The 17,230-nt window shown below is 40.1% G+C and overlaps 2 protein-coding genes across 2 annotated transcripts in view; one reads left to right on the top strand and one right to left on the bottom strand.

Annotated features, from left to right (window-relative positions):
• The window catches only part of GRIP1 (glutamate receptor interacting protein 1), a gene marked incomplete at its 5' end in the record, with an annotated part of 73,977 nt that extends 65,155 nt beyond the window's left edge, over positions 1-8,822 (top strand). The window contains 3 exons of the mRNA XM_009701541.1: positions 2,233-2,466; positions 7,374-7,520; positions 8,589-8,822. Of these exons, the coding sequence (XP_009699843.1) occupies positions 2,233-2,466; positions 7,374-7,520; positions 8,589-8,822 (615 nt within the window). The remainder of the gene's footprint in view (positions 1-2,232; positions 2,467-7,373; positions 7,521-8,588) is intronic.
• A 2,455-nt stretch (positions 8,823-11,277) lies between these two features.
• The window catches only part of HELB (helicase (DNA) B), a gene marked incomplete at its 5' end in the record, with an annotated part of 16,019 nt that continues 10,066 nt past the window's right edge, over positions 11,278-17,230 (bottom strand). Inside the window, 7 exons of the mRNA XM_009701540.1 lie at positions 11,278-11,367; positions 11,889-12,311; positions 12,550-12,684; positions 13,552-13,756; positions 14,363-14,422; positions 15,890-15,974; positions 17,002-17,132. Coding sequence (XP_009699842.1) covers positions 11,278-11,367; positions 11,889-12,311; positions 12,550-12,684; positions 13,552-13,756; positions 14,363-14,422; positions 15,890-15,974; positions 17,002-17,132 — 1,129 coding nt within the window. The remainder of the gene's footprint in view (positions 11,368-11,888; positions 12,312-12,549; positions 12,685-13,551; positions 13,757-14,362; positions 14,423-15,889; positions 15,975-17,001; positions 17,133-17,230) is intronic.

The raw sequence follows: 17,230 nt of genomic DNA, 5'->3' as shown, positions 1-17,230 counted from the left end.
GGAATGCATCCCGTTCTCTGACAGACGCTTTATGCAGCTTTCCTTAGCATGTTGTAGGTTGTCTTTTACATTGAAACTTAATTTGATTAAGATGAACATAAAAGAAAATCAGCTTTTCAAAATGTTTACCTATAATGTTACCGCTCTGCACAAAAAAGCTGCAAATGTGAGAGATGTCGTTATACAGCAATTTCTTCACTACGTAACAAACTTTCACATTTCGTCCTGAAGTTAATTGCCAATCTAACTGTGCCTCTTGTTAGATGGTGAGGGGGGTGGAGGGGGAAGGGAACAGAGAGAGAGTAACTGCAAGTATTTTTCTAATCACCTTTTCTCTTAAGTTGTCTAATCAGAACAATTAAGATTATACTGCCACTTCAAACTACGGAATGAAAGGTTCTAAAATATTTTCTTTTATGTTCTTTTAAATTCCTGGAGCTGCAAAAATGGCAGAATCTCATTTTCATTTTTATGTTGTATACAGTCCTTTAGCAGCCAGGAGGAATGTGAATGGCATAACTGGGTGAAAGTTTTTCGGTTCAGATTAATTTACTTCCTCAGATTTATGGCTTTTGTATTGCATGTATGGGTAGCAAAATGTGATTCTCATGTATTTGTTACTGCAAACTGGAGAAACGTAGGAGAAAATGTTATACTGGTTTAATTCCATAGTTAGATAGGGTTCAGTACCGCAGGCCTCTCTTGCAGTTTTCAATATTCGGAGCACAATAAAAGGATATGGGAATAGATAATTCCAAAATGGAAATAGAACATTCATGCTGACCAGAATTCAGTTACTTCAACACGTTGAATTTTCCTCAGCCTTTCACAAAAGTGAAATTCAGAACTGTAGATGCTGTAGCATTCACAGCATTGCCTTGTTGCACAACCCACAGCTGTGGAAAGAAAGCAAGACTCACTCAGTGCTCTCAGTGCTGAGAATGGCGATGCCTCTATTTTATGAAGTGCCATTGCGTAGTCAAGGACTCCTTATCGTTTTTCATTTCAAGGTCTCCAACCAAAGAGCAAAGAAAATTGTTGTCTGCCAAGTCCTCTGGATGCTTTTGCTCCATCAGGCAGTAATATCAGTCATTACTGAGCACAAGAGAGACTGTTAAGGCCTCTATACATCATCTCATAGTGAAAGTAGTGCTGGTGCTGGGAGAAAGAAGGGTGGCAGACATGCTCACCAGAGTCAGAAGCAAACGTTTATTTGCCCGTTTTCCCCTTATTTTTTCTCCCTTCATTTTTACTTCTCATTTTCAAGCAGGCTGCCTGCATCCTGTCCCAGTCAGAGTTCAGGTTGTGGCCTTTTAATTTCCCTTTTCACTTGTCCATCGGCACCAGGGAGAATAAGTGGGAAATTCAGCGTACGCTGTCCCAGCAGCGGCACCTCTGTACGGCGGCTGCGCGTTTGGCTCCCATTCCCCAGAGCAGAAAGCCCTTCACAAGGGAGAGGCTCCTTGCTGTGCGCAGGTGCTCTTCATGCCAGTCCGTTCCCCCCGGGGAGGAGATGACTCCCATTGTCATCTTTCAAGATTGCACCCTCCATGTGTTCTTGCATCCAACATAAACGGCCAGCTTTTCCTGAGGTTAAAACCAGCAGTGAGACAGGGGCTTGTATCTGTGAAGTAGGAGCGCTAAGCTAGGGCGGTTGCTCTTGCACTATGCACATTATGCAAAGTTTCTTTCCAGGCAGTGAGCTTACCTGCGCTGAGCGTTCCCCAGCCTGGGCTGGTATCCGGGCACGCTGGCTGCCAGTGCTCTGCCTACTCGGCTGACTCACATTTTTTTACCTTGCACGCACAGTCTCAATTGTAAATGCCTTCCTGTAGCTCCAATTCCAACAAATGCAATTATGCTGCAATTTAAATGTCATTTTATTTACATGTAAAATATTTTTAAAATAAGCAATTATACTACACACTCTTCGGTCTGCCAGGGGACTGACTAGCTTACAAGCATAGCCGTTCTAGTGCTCAGTATTTTAGTTTGAAATGCTGTCTGAAAACTTTTGCCCATAGGGTTCTGTTATTGTTGTTGTGTTTTGTGGTGGTCCTTTATTTTATAGTGACTTGCAAGCAGACTGAACATCTATCCTCTTGCCTTTTGCTGTGCCCTGAGTGATTGTGTTTTAACAAAGAATAGAGACGTTTTTCCTACTGCTATGAATTAACCACTTACTTAACCCACATTCTGTGTTAAAAATTAACCTGTTCATTAATGCTCTAGGCCACAATTATGTCAGGAAGTACAATGAGTTTGAATCATGAAAATCCACAACCTCGTAACCAGTTGGGAAGACAAGCCAGCTTCCAGGAGAGAAGTACTGTAAGGCCCCATTACAGTCAAGCTACTCGTAGCAACACATTGCCATCAGATGTGGGGAGAAAGTCCATGGTGCTGAGAAAAATTAAGCAAGAAATGAAAGAAATCATGTCACCAACTCCTGTGGAGTTACACAAGGTCTGTAATTTTTCTTCTGACAGCTTTGAATTAGTATATGCAGTATAGGGAATCTAATTATATGGCAATACAGTAAGCACTTTTTATAATGACTCCACAGATGTAATTTGGGGGCCATGCATATTAGTTCTTACAAACATTAATGATATATCCTTGTGGGGGAAACGACCAAATAAGATGTATCCTTGTCTACTATTTCGTTTTACAATAAATCCTCAAAAGGCACTACTCTTTTGCAAGGAGCATCCACTGGTAATTTGAATTGACAATACCAATAACTCATCTCTGCAAAATGTGTTCATTAAGAAAGCAAAGTTTAATTTCTAGAAAATACATTTCTTTAGGAAATTACTCAGGAGGGTTTGGGGATCCCATTGGTCCTTTTTCAAATTAGCACTCGTTTTGAATCAAATACATGAGACTCGATGTACATAATAAAGTTACTCAAATTAGCTATTGCTTCTCTTCTCTTTGTATTTCCTTTGCTCTAAAAAGGATAAATAATCTTCAGTCTGTGCAACTTTTCACTGCTCAAGGCTGTTGAAATCACCTGGTGATACGAAGGTGGCTCTGCACCCCAAGGAAGTACTGGATAAAGTATCCTTAGATATGCACAGCAAACGCCCTGCCAGGTTAAGTTTCAAGTCCAGTGAGGCCACAGCAGCAACCAGTTTCCAAAACTTTGGGGGACGTTACAATGCTGTTCTCCGTGATGGGAATGAGCATCCCATCTCCTGCACCCATCTTCCTCTTAAAGCTCTGAGATCTTCCCAGAAAGGAGGAGAAGCACAGAGAAGTTTTATTAAGAGGTTACGTGTTGTCATTCTCAGGAGCTTTGGTTTGGTTTCCAGTCCCTGTGGATTTGACTGGGTTTAGTTTGTAGTTCATTTAGTTTAGTTCAGTGAGGTGAGGACTCGCTGAGCACGGGCAAAATGAATGTTTGTAGAAGGTAGTGGAGAGTGGATCTTATATATGGAAAACAAAGCCATTGCCAATGTAAACCATCAATAGGATGTGCTGTGATAGTTTTAAACTATTCATATTTCCAGCTTGATGTGATTAATGGAGTTAGTTACTGTGCTCAGTTTTCCTGAGTGGCGAGTAAATGTGAGATAAAACAAAACTACGCCAGTAGGCATTTCATGGTGTGCTCACGTTCAGCAAAAGCACAGTTTTCTCCTATGGATTATAAAACCAGCCTTTCATGATTGATAAAATAAAGCTTTTCGTGGAAAGGAGGAGTCAGATTTCTGTTAATGAGTCGGTATTCTATGATAGCTGCTAGCTCGTAAGAGTCCTGAGCAGTAAAAAATACCCTGTCCTTGAACGTTCTCTTCAGTTGTCTATTTTTTAAGATTGCTGTGACCTTCCATTTTAGTAATTTCCAGTTTGTTTAGACAATATACCCACTTTTCACCTGTCTGCTCAAGTGATGTTGAGTTTGCTGATACTGTCTGCTCTGTCATCCAGAAAAGAGTCATTTCCTTTCTAAAAATCTAAAAGTTGAATCTGCACCAAGGATTTTTGAAATTATTATAGTTGCTTAAGAAAAATAGAAACCAGTGACTCACGGTTTGATTCACCAAAGTGGGCTTGTACCCCCATGATCAGGCATGCAGGTTAACCCAAGCATCGTAGGGTGCTTTTGTATTCATGCCCCTCTTAGCAAGTTCTTATTTGTTGGTTTTCTTACTGGTTCTTGTGTAGCAGTGTGCCTGTTACTTTCTCTCTCTTCCTTCGTTTTTGTATTAGACCTGTAGTTTAACACTTAATAACCTGTTCAGTTGCTATTTCTCTTGGACAGCTTGTCCAATGATAGTTTTCCAAAAAGGCTGCAATGCCACAGGAATGACTTCACCGTCAGAGAAATGCCTTCATTTAAGTATTTTTCTTAACAGGTCTTGCTGGCAAATGTGCTCTGCCCTCTGCAGGCAAATGTCTTCATCAGCTGGGCCGCTGACAGGACAACCAGTGAAATAAGAGCTGGTTTGGAAAATAATGATGGTATAAACAGTCCTTGAAATACAAGCTAAGACATAGCTTGCCTAAGACTTACCTCAGCAAGACTTTGAAGCAGGTACCTGATTGTGTGCTGCTGAGCTTTCCCAGCTGCTTAAGCAGGAGAGGTCCGGTGCCTGTTTACGGCCTCGGTGCGATGAGCCTGCACGCCTGTTGAGTCGGGGCCTGTGTGCCCTATCGATCAGGGTCCGTTCCTTAAGTTTGATTGCAGAAAACGGGCTACCTAAGATCGATGTTCCACTGGGTTTTCATAATCTGTGAGAGAGCAAGAATATACGATCCTACCAAAGAAAAAGCCATAAAAATGCAATGCATCAATTGCCAGTGCATCTGTATAGGGTAAGAGAGAATAAGACTGGATAAAAACTGCTGAGGCTACAAACACAAAGGAGTAAGTCTAACGGAACAGCCTGGTGAGCAGACGGCCTGACACGATTAGCTTGTCCCTCTCAGATACACACCCCTCAGAAAGGTAACAGGGCCCGAGGATTGTTGGGCTGAATGCTGCAAACTTTGCAGCACATTAACCTGAATTCTTCACTGCTCTTTCTTAGTTCGCTGCAGTACATTCACCAAATGTGTACTTGAACTGTCTTTGTCCCGAGGAATCTAGGCTTGAGATAAGCATCGTACAAATCTCTTCAAACATTTGTTCTAGATGGTTTCATAAGTAACGTTTAATTTAGCTGGATAGCATATTGCTGTATCAGTACCCAAATTTAATTAATGCCTTTAATTGGTTTTATCTACCTAGGTAATCATATAGATTAATATTTTTCTAAAAATCATAGTGGACCATTTTTTAAAAGTTTCATAGAGCACGCATTCCTCTGAGAGCAAAAATATGCACTAGACATCAGATAATTTTTCAGTATTATTATTGCAAGTAGTCATTAACCTAGAATTACAGTCGGTTAAAATACCTCAATAGCTGATCTGTGCAAGATGTATGAATTTAAATTAAGCATTGTCCCATAGATTTGAGAGGGAGGAGAGGCATAGAAACAGACTCAAAACTTGTAAGCTCCCATTTAATATTTGTAACTATTTAATTGCTTATGAAATATGAATTAAATTTCCATTTCAGCTTTCTTTTTCCCTTAGGCTCCTGATGCAAATTTAAAAGTCTAACAAATCACCCATAATAGCGATTTTGCTATTGAGATCAAACCCTCCAAACAGTTGCGATCAGAAGTACAGGTAAACCAGCGTGATTTAGGTGTTGCATGGATTGTCTGCAATCTCGTACCCTTCAGACAGGCCTGCGCTACCGGCAAGTGAAGATGGGGAAACCTGTGTGGTAGGGCTTTCCCCATGCCCATTGTTAAATACAAATCCCGGTATTTCAGACAGCGGGGTTTTTATTCTGAGATTCCCTTTGAAGACTATATGCTGCCCTAAAAAGAAGTAGCCCCCAAATTATAACCTATAATACAAAAGAAAGTTCTCTGCAGAGGACTTGCTCCTAAAAAATGTGACAGCTGTCAAACATGCAACAAAGTTAAATCACAGCCTCATCCCTTAAGAGAGTAAGTATCCGTTTCTTTAATTTCCAAGCTCCTGTTAAATAAACCAAAAGTGAAGAGAAGATAGCCATAAGGGAAACACTTTTTCAAAATATTCTAGGATCTGTAGATCTGAAGAACCACAGGAATGAGAAAATACTGTGATACATAAAAGTGGCGATTGCAGGGCAGTGAGGAAATCCCTTCCAGAGTGCTCCGCCCGTATAAATCAGGGAAGTCCAACCTGAACGAGGCTCGGGGCAATAAAAGATTCTCAAGTTCTGGTCCCCTGCTTGCCTCCCCCCCGCCCCCCCTAGGACTTCCCACTGTCCCTCTACAGCAAAACTCGGCTTTCGTGCCCCTTACCATTTGCGAGGCTCCAGGTTTTGACTCACAAGCTGGGTGTGAAGTAGCACGTGCATTGTAGGCCAGACACAAGCTAAGGTGAGCTCATGTGGACTGGCACTTCCTATGACAGGTTCAGCCAGAAGTTACTTTAGGGGAAGATGGGAGAAAAGAAGGCAAAGACCTTAAACACAGCAGCCACGGGGAATTGACTTGCATAGGTCTGCACTCCGGGTGTGAAAGAAGAGCAAGGAAAAATAAAAACCTCAAAGCATACCACATACCTACAAAGAAGCCTCTGAATCTTTTTCTATCAAATAGCCGAATTCACAGAGCTACCTGCAAGGACGTGTTCTCTGAACACCTGAAAAACCTTCTCCTAACAGTTTTATTAACATCTGTTTCCTGCTTTTGAATGACCACCTCATGGCTATGTAACCGTAAGAACACTGCCTGCAAGCTCTTTTGGAAGGAGCCTCATTCCTACTTTCTTACAAGATTGCATTCTAACTCTTATACTGAGCACTTTTGAGATTGGGCTTTACAGGGCCAAGACCAGGCTAGCTAGGGCTTATGGTGCCGGTGGTGTTCATGGCCTCTGGAAGTTTTGGACATCACGACACCAATTGCGTGGTTGAGGCCAGGTCTTCATCCCTGAAGCAAAATTAAACCTCATCTTGTACTCAGATCCTGGCGCCTAGAGAACAGGGTAAGGAAAAAAACTAAGACTCAAAAAAATGATGCCACAAAAGGTAGGCTAAATACCACAAGCTGACACGCGGAAGTGAAAAGGGCTGTTTATTACTGAAGGATAAGGTGGCTTTTGAGAATAGTAACATACTGTCAAAACAGGGACAACTCTAATACTGTAAGTAAGTACCAAATAGCAGGTAAGTAAGTAAGTGATCTCTCGCTAACGTGAAAAAAAAACACCAAAACCATCCTAGGAAGAAAGCTTGCCTAATGCTTGTAGGAATGTGAGCAACCTTTTTTGGGTTTTTTCCTTCCCCTTCTCATCCTGTCACACCACGTCCGCAGGTAACTTTGTACAAGGACTCTGATGGAGAAGACTTTGGGTTCAGTGTCTCAGATGGTTTACTGGAAAAAGGAGTGTATGTTAAGAACATTCGACCAGCTGGCCCTGGCGACCTGGGAGGTTTAAAACCCTACGACAGACTTTTACAGGTAATGTTTGTGGCACCACACAGGTTTAGCAGGAAGGGCCATGACATACAGATTACGTTGTAAAAGGATTCCTAACCACACTGCAGGGTGTTTGGGTAGCTGTCTACGCAGCCATGAGCGTAGAAAATGGCACGAAGCGTTTTCATCACTTATTTGGAACAGCCTTATTATCTACATCGCGTATTGGATTTTAAATGACGAGCAGTGCTGTTCTTTTGTATTTCTGCTGGGAAAGGTTGTGTGCAGGGGGACAGGAAGAAGGACAAACGATTGCAATCGCTCTGCACCACAGGGCGTGTAAATCGCTCGGAGCCTTGGTAAGAAACGGCAGCACTTCGTTGTGACTTGGGCTGTTGTGCAGTGGCACTAAGGCTAGAATCTTCTGTAAAGTCATATTTAAACAAATTCTTTCAGAAGGTTAGGTGTTTCAGCACTCCAAAGGAGACATACAAATGCTGGCTGGAAAGCTGGCATTTCCCAAGGCACTTCCAGACAGATTTGTAATTTTTGCTGTTCTTGATACAGACTTGAGCATTGTTTCTGCTCTTAATCCAAGTTGTTGACTGACACAAGTGGAATAATGTGATACTCACCCAGCACCACCCTCACCGCAGTGCAAGCTGGACTGTGATGAAAAAATAAAATTACTTGTCAACTAGCCCAATAAAATACTTCATATAACTTTATATATATTAATTAAAACCAGAGAAGACCTGAGCTGAATTGAAATGTTAGATGTGATCTACTGCATTTAAATTAATGAACACCATGAAAGACAGAAAAACTACGCGCTGTTAAACGTCATTTATGGAGTGGGCATTGTGACCGCTGCCAACAGCTACCACCAGTGTCAGTATGCCCACGTGAGCTACGCTCTGTTAAAGGGGAGTAGGAAACTTCACTCGTGTCTTCAGACCAGACACCACGGTTAAATGGTCTTGTATTGGGCAATTCTCTACCTGGAATATTTAAATCAGGTTCCATAGTCTCAGGGATAAATCTGTTTCTCTGGTGATCACATTTATTTTTCCTAAAATGGTAACAAAAATCAATCTTCTAATCGTTCAGGTAAACCACGTTCGCACCAGAGACTTTGACTGCTGCCTAGTTGTGCCCCTCATCGCAGAATCTGGCAATAAGCTGGAACTGGTTATTAGCAGAAACCCACTGGCAGCTCAGAAAGGAAGCTCAGAACAGACTTCAGCGAGCGGGGAGTGGGGCGATCAGAGTAACGCCTTCCTTCAACACAGCGGACACGCCAGTGTCACTACAGAGACACGGGATCCTACAAATACATTATAGCAGAAAATCATTTTAGCGGGACATTCGGTATCGGAAGACAATTATGGTGCTAAATCCCTTTAAGATTTCTCTGCGGTTGAGGCTCAGATGCTACATAGCACTAAAAAGCACAGGAGGCTCAAGGCTTATATTAATTCATGGTTACTTTTGAAAAAGTTTAATTCTTCATGAAGTCAATCATTCCATTCTAAACAACCCAGCATTAGCAACAGTACAGACAAGTGTATAATGGCCATTTTTTCCCTCAAATAATAAAACTGAGGAGCTGTTTTAAACATGATGTAAACGTTCCTCTCCTTTCAGCAGCAGCTGTTTGAGGGAAAGTCACAGCGTTAACCTCTGCTAACAAAGAGCGGGGTCCAGGTTACACAGCTTTTAAAAACATTTTATCAGAAAGGTGCTGTCTGACGGACAAGGACCAGCTGTACGCTGCACTGGGCTTTCGTGTTCCACGGGTAGATCAGTGATTTTGGGGACCTCCATTCTGCTGGCAAGAAGGGTGCACTCGTCAGCCAAAGCACGCTTTTAATGTTTTAACAAAACGCTTGTAGGACACTGCAGTATGCGGTGAACATTACTCCCCCACTTTGGTAAATTTTGTTAGAACGTACGTTATTCCCTATGCAATGAAATATTTAATGGTATGTCTTGCAACCCGTGGGGATTTTTAAGCAGAGACTTTTTTAGTGGGATAAAAACCTCTGAGGGAGGATTACTGACAAGAGTAAAACTGAAACGAGTTCAGACAAATTAGAAAGGTTTTAAAAGAAAATGGCTTTTTTTAAAACTATGGCAGCAGAAGACTAATACAAAAGCTCTTTAATGATCCATAAACCTGTAAATTTGTACTGTCACCTGCAAGCTTTTTAAGTCAAACGATTTCTTGAAGGGACAGAAATCCCATTTACTATGCTTTGTTTTCAGCCTTCTTTATGATAAACATTACCGCCGCAACACGTTTTTAGAATTTAAAATTGTAAATATGTTTTACAAACCCATCACACAAATTCTCCCGTCTCCCCCCAAGCAATAAAATACTGCCAGTTGCTTTATATGCTCACCAGCAGCTGCTTTGGTTTATTCCGGTATTCAAGTTGTTATTGGTAATTATTGTTATTGGTGAATATAAAGGTACTGGGTTTGTACATTTGTAGAGTCTCCATATCTAAGCAATCACCTTACGGAGTTGTTTCTGGTCAATTTAAACTGTTGAACTGTATCCCTGTTGCTGTTTCCCATACATGAACAAGCTCACCTGCCCTGCACACACAGGTATCTCTGATTTCTAGTTCAGCACTGCCAGAAAAGGTCAGAATGACATTCAATGCTGAATCATGTAAAAAAAAAAAAAAAAAGGAAGAAAAAAAGTTCATGAGTCACTTAAATATGTATTTTTATTTGTAACAAATAAGTATTAAACTGTAAAGTATTTTTGTACAAATTTAATACTTTAATAGCATGATATTTATCGTCTATGTTATGTTTTTTGAAATTCAAACTGTTGCAAATATTTGTATGGAAAAACTGTATAAATTGAAATAAACAGTGATTTAAAGACATTAAAAATAAGATAGCATTTTCCTACTTTATATTTTTCCCCACAGTTTTAGCAAAAAATACCTTGTTTATATTTGTGGCACACTTTTTCCTGCCCTATGTGTAAAAAAATAGTAATTGTTAAAAGTAAGCAAGCAAGCTGTCCAAATTTTAGTTCCATTTGAGTCGTTGATTAAACATTCAGCTTATTAATCTCAAAAATTACAATGCGGCAAGTCTACCTAGTACACAAAAAAAAGCTGGAAGTGGAATGTTATTTGAACTCTGCCTGGGAATTTTGCTTCTCTTTTAGCACCATCATTACCAGGATATAACTCTTAGCTAAAGCAGCAATGGCAAGTTCTGCATCTCTTTCAAGTACAGAGTGGGAAAAATTGTCTGTCACTGATTGCAGCTTCCTTTTCTATTTATAACTAGATTAAAATCCATAATCCATCAAAGCTCCATGCCCATAAATCTGCCACATTAGAAAAAGCGACAGTCCCCTTTGTAAACTGTTTTTTTGACTCAAGAGTAAACTGCAGTTTCAGCACATCAGTTACAGCTTCTCATCAATTCTGTAGCATTAGGAGAAGGACAGATCTTGGTATGGATGGCTAGAGTCTTTAAACCAAGAACTCCCCATATAATTTTTTTTAAGGCAATGCCTGGATCCTGTGAGACCTGCAAGTTCATGCTTCACCAAAACAAAAGAATTATACCATTTTTGATGACCAGCACACCAAGGAATCTCCTACTAAAAACAGATCACTGAAAATACAAGACTCGCTTTAAAACAAGCTGTTCTTCATAGAACATGCAAATACAGGAGGAAAGTCTTTGAAATCATCCACATACTCAAAAATCTTGAACAAAACAGGTTCAAGAAGGGCTCATAACTAGGACAGTTAATTGTTTGTTAGTTTTTGAAAAGCTTCCTAGGAGTTGGTTGTCCCAAAGTTAGATTCTTAAGTCTGGAAGACCCAAGTGGAGACTCTTGTACTTTTGTCTGTCAAAACAAAACAATGTTATCAGAGTTTGAACTAGAACTAACATACAGTAACATCTTCAAGAAAAGCTCTTTCCCCATGACAGAGCTCAGAAATTAGCTATAAAGAAAAAAGCATCTGTTAAGCATGTCTGACTGTATATAAATCAACTTCAACCATTAAATTTTATATAAATCTTTCACAGCAGGTCAGCTCCTAAAAACTGACACCTGTACACAAAGAGTAAGCTAATACAGGCTAAGCTAGCCAACGGATCACCCCAAGGAGCAACAAGATGTATAAAATTTACTGCTAGTGACATTATAAATTATTTTTCCCTATTAGTCATACAGTACTCTGGGAAGACACCTGCCAAACTTGCCTACTTCACCAATTACTGGTCATTTTGAAAGTTATCACACAACCAATAATAAAACAATCGTAACAGTATCCAAGTGACTTGCAGTGGTGAAAGAGAGTGCAAAAGTTTTGGTTTAAACTGTCTCAGTAAGGAGATACTTACAGAGGGGCTTTTCATAGCACCCTCAGAATTCTCTGTGAGACTTCGTTGTCTTTTCCACGGACTTTGCTTCAAACTGCCCATCTGCTCTTCTTCTTTACCGAGAGCTGCTGACCTCTCCTGCCTCATCAGGTCAGCTGGAGGGTCAGATGGGTCAGGAGCACCTTGAGACAGAGTCTCAAGCTCTTGAGTTTGCCAGCTCTTCGTCAGGGGAGAGGAAGTTTGTTTGGGGCAGTTGCTTGTTTCTGCAATTGCCTCTCTCAAAAATCTCTGTAAGGAAGTTTTTCTGCGCACATTCTTGTTAGTGACGGCTCTCCTGAGGTGCGGCTCTTCAGCTATAACGTAGACACGGCAGCGTCCTCTGGTCACAGCCGTGTACACATGCTGCCAGTGCTGACGGCCAGGATTGCCAACCACGTAGACAACAGTTTTTTCCTCAGAACCCTGAAACATGTTTAAGAATGCCTGATCAAATTACGATCTCCAGCAAGTAGTGCCAAAAAAAAAAAAAAGAACAAGGAAGTTGCAGAGAACTGGGGACATTCTGAAGAATATTTTCAATCCTGCATTCAAGGAATTTTACTTTCAAGACAGCTTCTGACCCTTTCACATGAAAATACAGTGCATTAGCAAAATAAAGCCATGAGAAAGTTTTATCCGCTCATAGCTGCTTTATTTTTACCTGAAATGTGTGAATAGTTCTGGCCCATGCATGTTTTATGTGACATAGTTTCTTCAGTGCCTTATACTTCACAGTGAATGTGGAGCCGTACGTGCTGCTGATGGTCAATAAGCGCTGTTTATCAATTTCTACATCCTAAAGAAATAATAGCATGAGAACACTCAGCAGCAAGCTTGTGTCAGCAGCGTGATCAATGTCTGTACAGCTGCGTCTGCCCATGTTCCAGCTTTCCCTGAAATTACAATAGCTGCAATGTCAAGCCAGTGAAATAGTTTCAGAAGACACTAAACCCAAAAGCTTGCTATCTTTCACTGACCACCTTCAAGGAAAATAGTTTCAATGTACAGGGTCTACCCTAACTCCTTCTGTTTAGTAAGAAAAATGCTGAGAAAGGCAGCTTTAACCCCCAGAGAATTTAGATTATCGTAGCGTACTGTGAAATACACCAGTGAGGGCGTTTAACAATTTGTTGCCGCAAACAGAGAAGAGCCTATTTTCTCCCACCAACCCTGGCCGGTCCCCCTTTCCCATGCACAAATTCTGGTACTTCCACAGGGCCCTCTGCTGAGTCAACTCAGCTCACTGACCCCAGCAGAAAAACACAGTTTTTTGTTGCTGTATTTTTCTGGTCAGCTTAATTTTCTGCCAGGGGAGAGCTCAAGCTGCAACATTAGCTTTATTCTTTACTTAAGACTGTATTTCTACCTATATCCCAAACACTATCCATTGCCATTACAATACATCTGAGTATTTACAGAACATATTTACACTGGACACAACCAGACCAACTGAAACACATTTTACAAAAACGCCCAGAGATACTGTTTTTTTATTGCGAGTCTCCCTCTTTCTTGCCTTCCACATGATAGTTTAGCAAAAGAACTAAGTATATATTGTGGACTAAAATTATAAAGTGTGAACTGTTTTGTGCTGGGGATTCAACAAGGACTGAATCAGTTACCACTGGGGTTCTTTGTGCAAGTTCTTGCAGCAAGGACTTACCTCTGTTATGAAAAATATATCTCCGTTGCATAGTCGTTTGCCCTCCTCAGCAGTCTCTGGAGCGAGGGTGGTTTCTCCACTTTTGCATTCATGGTGATTAGGATCCTCTCTGAAACCACGGGCTGGCAAGAGATCCTTGAGATATATATTCCGCATGCAGGAAATCTTGTCATCAATTTGAAATAAAAGTCGTTTTTTATGATCTCTACGTCAGAGAAAGAAAGGCGGAGAAATGTATTTACAAAGTATGCATCTACCATCTCTCAGTATTCCTTTTCTTTCCCCCTCTCTATACTTGGGCCATATAAAAAACATTAATAACGTTCAAAACTCTTAAGACAACTCACATTTAAAAGATGTTTCTTGAACTTCCGTAAAACCTTTTGGTAAAAAACAGTAATGTGGAGTAGCACCAAAATCTTGCTTCTAAAAATATTTCAGAATCTATCTAGAAATCATACAGCGGCAAAAAATAATTAACCTTGAGGGTTTTTTTCCAAGTTGCTTTTATGTCAATTTTAAATATTCAGCAGTAACTCAAAATCTTGCAATTCACATCATGACAATTTAAATGGAAGGCAAACACCTAGTTTATGTTATCTCTGTTCACAGTCCAGGTTAAGATTAAAGAACTCAAAGGAATATTATTATATAAATTTCTAACATAAATAACCAGATCTAGATGAAACATTGAAAGTTTTACAATCTTATTTTAGGTTGTTGGCCTGGCCATAACGCTTTCAAAAACAAAGTGAGATTGTTCATAAAAAAAAAAACTTAAAAAAAAAAATCTTGCTAAACGCTGGTTTACCTGGTTGGGTGATTTGAATAGTGTCGGCAACAAAGTTCATTTATTAGATCACAGTCTTGCCTAAATCACACAAAACAAGAACATGAACAAAATCATGCCATACAAAACATACAATTCATGCAATTTCACATTAGCATTGATTTATAAATAATGGGAAAAGCCCATTTCAGCTATGATGATCTTCCACCAACAATTAAAAACAATCCCCGATTCAGAGTTTAGAAGACAGAGCAGTAAAGGAACAGTTTTGTCTAAATACCATAGAAAGTGAGGCAAGGATGCTTGCGATGCATACCTCAATTATCTTAAAACCAAATCGAGCTAAAGAAGAAAACTAAAGAAAACTAAAGCCTGGACACATTATTTTCTGTCTGTGGATGTATTAAAAATAGTCAGAAGATTTATTTGCTTTTTAAAGACCTGGAATTTTAACTTATAAATGCAGATTAAGTACCTATAAATATATTACAGAACAATCTTATATGGAAATCATTAATAATGGTATTGTACCTGAATGCAGACTGGAGAAATAAAATTGATTTCAGAGGTACTCAGTATTCACGACAAATAGGTGAACTAGCTAAAATTTATAAATCGCTTATTTGCACACTGGTAACCCATAAACAGTGGGTGTTTTTTAATTGCTGAGAAAAGGTTCTTCACAAATAGAAGTAGGAGAGTTTTTTCTAAAGTACCTTTTTGTGCAGAAGTTTATGGACTATGGGTACTACTGGATATTACATTCATCTCTTCAGTGCTTCTGTGAGGCCATCCATACTATTCACGCTCCTGTCATGCTTCACATTACTATCAGCGATTACTAACCTTCCCCATCTTTCTTCACAGTGTGTGAGCCCCACACCTCACCCCTTCTTAAACGACGAGTACTGTGCTTCCAAATATCCAAACTGTAGGCATTTGCCAGCAGAAGCACTAACGCCCACCAGGCTATATGACTACATCTGGCCCTCGTCACATGGTCAAAACGCAAGCATCTCCTGTCATTCGGCCAATGTCCTCCTGTGACAGAAATGCATGTCTAGACAGTAGGTTGTATGTATGTTCCATCATGCGCCCTGGAATTCACCTCTGCCACGATGAGATACGTTTGAGTATGGACATTTCTTTCTATTTTGCAGGTTCTTCCTGCAGTCAAGCCCTCACCTTCCACTTCTGAAGAACGGTGCACTGTTAGCAAACACCAGAGCACAGCCTCTCAGAGAATCTACTACAAAAACTGACCACTTATGGCCATCCTTTGTTTCTTTAACATAAACAGCACGGATGAACACAAACACAAAGGCAGGAATCATGGTGCAAAAATAACATTAAGCTTACAGAAAAATGAAGCAACTCTCCGTGGAGAGACTGGCGGCAACCAGAAGGTACAGGAAAAGACACCTGACCTGTTGTCCTCTCTAGTAATTTTATATTGCCACTAGCCTCTCCAACTCAACACGTTCACCTATTTTTAGATCGTGGCTGCTAGCAAGGATTTTTTCAATGTCTGCCTGCATGCTCCATTACCTTCTGAAAGCAATGAACTGTGATTGTTTGGCATCCTGCAATCCTGGTCCTTTTTTAAGTAAAGTCTTTATGGCAGTTTGCAAATCTGTTTTAGAAGACGTAAAAGGTAAGGCATAAAAATATGCAGAACAAACAATTTAAGAAAGAAAAACATAAATCAATATGAAATTGCCTTTGCTTATTTCCTACTTCAATGATATTTCAGCTTCTTTAAAGCAACAACAAAAAAAAACACAACACAAACACACAATCTCCCTCCCAAAAAACCCACACCACAAAACACCCACGTATATACTCCCCCAAAAAAGTATCATGCAGTTATCCCACTGTTAAAATCTGAGAGACAAGAGTGATACGGAAGGAAAGAAATTCTTATTTCTCTGTTAAACAGCTGCATAAAGCATATTTCATGCAAAATAAGGTTTTGATACAGCAGATTAAAGAGGTAAATACAGAACACTTTTAAGCCACAGAGCTATACATTTAGATTTCACCAAAGAAATCCATTTTAGTATTGTTTGCCGAGGAAGTTACTATATATAGTAAGATAAGGTGATAATATTCACGTTATTTTTTTTCCCACAACCTCCAAGCAGCTTTTTGATGCATATAAAGTAGAGGCCTGTCAATCCAATAAAGGTCAAAAAAAAAATGGCCCTAACCCCAACCCCAAAACATTTTTAAAGAAATACTAGTGTCCCCTTTGCTTCCATTTTCCTAATGTGATTCTAGCGTTGGGAGCACATTCCTATCCAACTCACCATCCTGTTGCAGTTGTTTACTCAAAGAAGTCACCTCTGAAAAATTTAATCTTTTAAGGTTTGACAGCTCCAGCTACAACAAAGATGATCACATTTGATTACACTGGTGGAAGCTGTATCACTCCCATTTCAAAATGTAACTGGTGAGCTGGAGCTCTACAGCACATCCTTTGCACTTACGGGTCTTGTGTGCCCTTACAGAAGGCAAAAGATAAACTAAGAATCTAGCATTTAAATTTATACCACAAACAAAACCAGACTAAAATATTCCCAAAACATTAGTTCCAGGCAAACAGTCTATGCTTTACCAAAGGGAAAAATCAAGATCACAAACTGATTGTACACACGTACTGTCAGAACCCGCGCCAGCAGGCAAAGCAATAAGAATGAATTTCTTCTCCGGGCTTGGCATTTTCATTTCTTCATTCCAACCAGAAACTTTCAGCACCTCATCAAATTCAGGAAGCTGCCGGTGAGAGATTCTTGAGCAGAGCAGCGGAGGGAAAACAGAAAAGAAAAATTATTTCCAGTTAAAGGATTCCAGTGTATCATCATCTGCATCAGCCTGAAGTTCACAGAA

Source organism: Cariama cristata, unplaced genomic scaffold (assembly GCF_000690535.1).
Source record: "Cariama cristata isolate BGI_N322 unplaced genomic scaffold, ASM69053v1 scaffold3416, whole genome shotgun sequence".
Lineage (NCBI taxonomy): Eukaryota > Metazoa > Chordata > Aves > Cariamiformes > Cariamidae > Cariama > Cariama cristata.
Note: the sequence above shows the minus strand (reverse complement) of the source record. Positions and strands in the feature narration are given on the sequence as shown.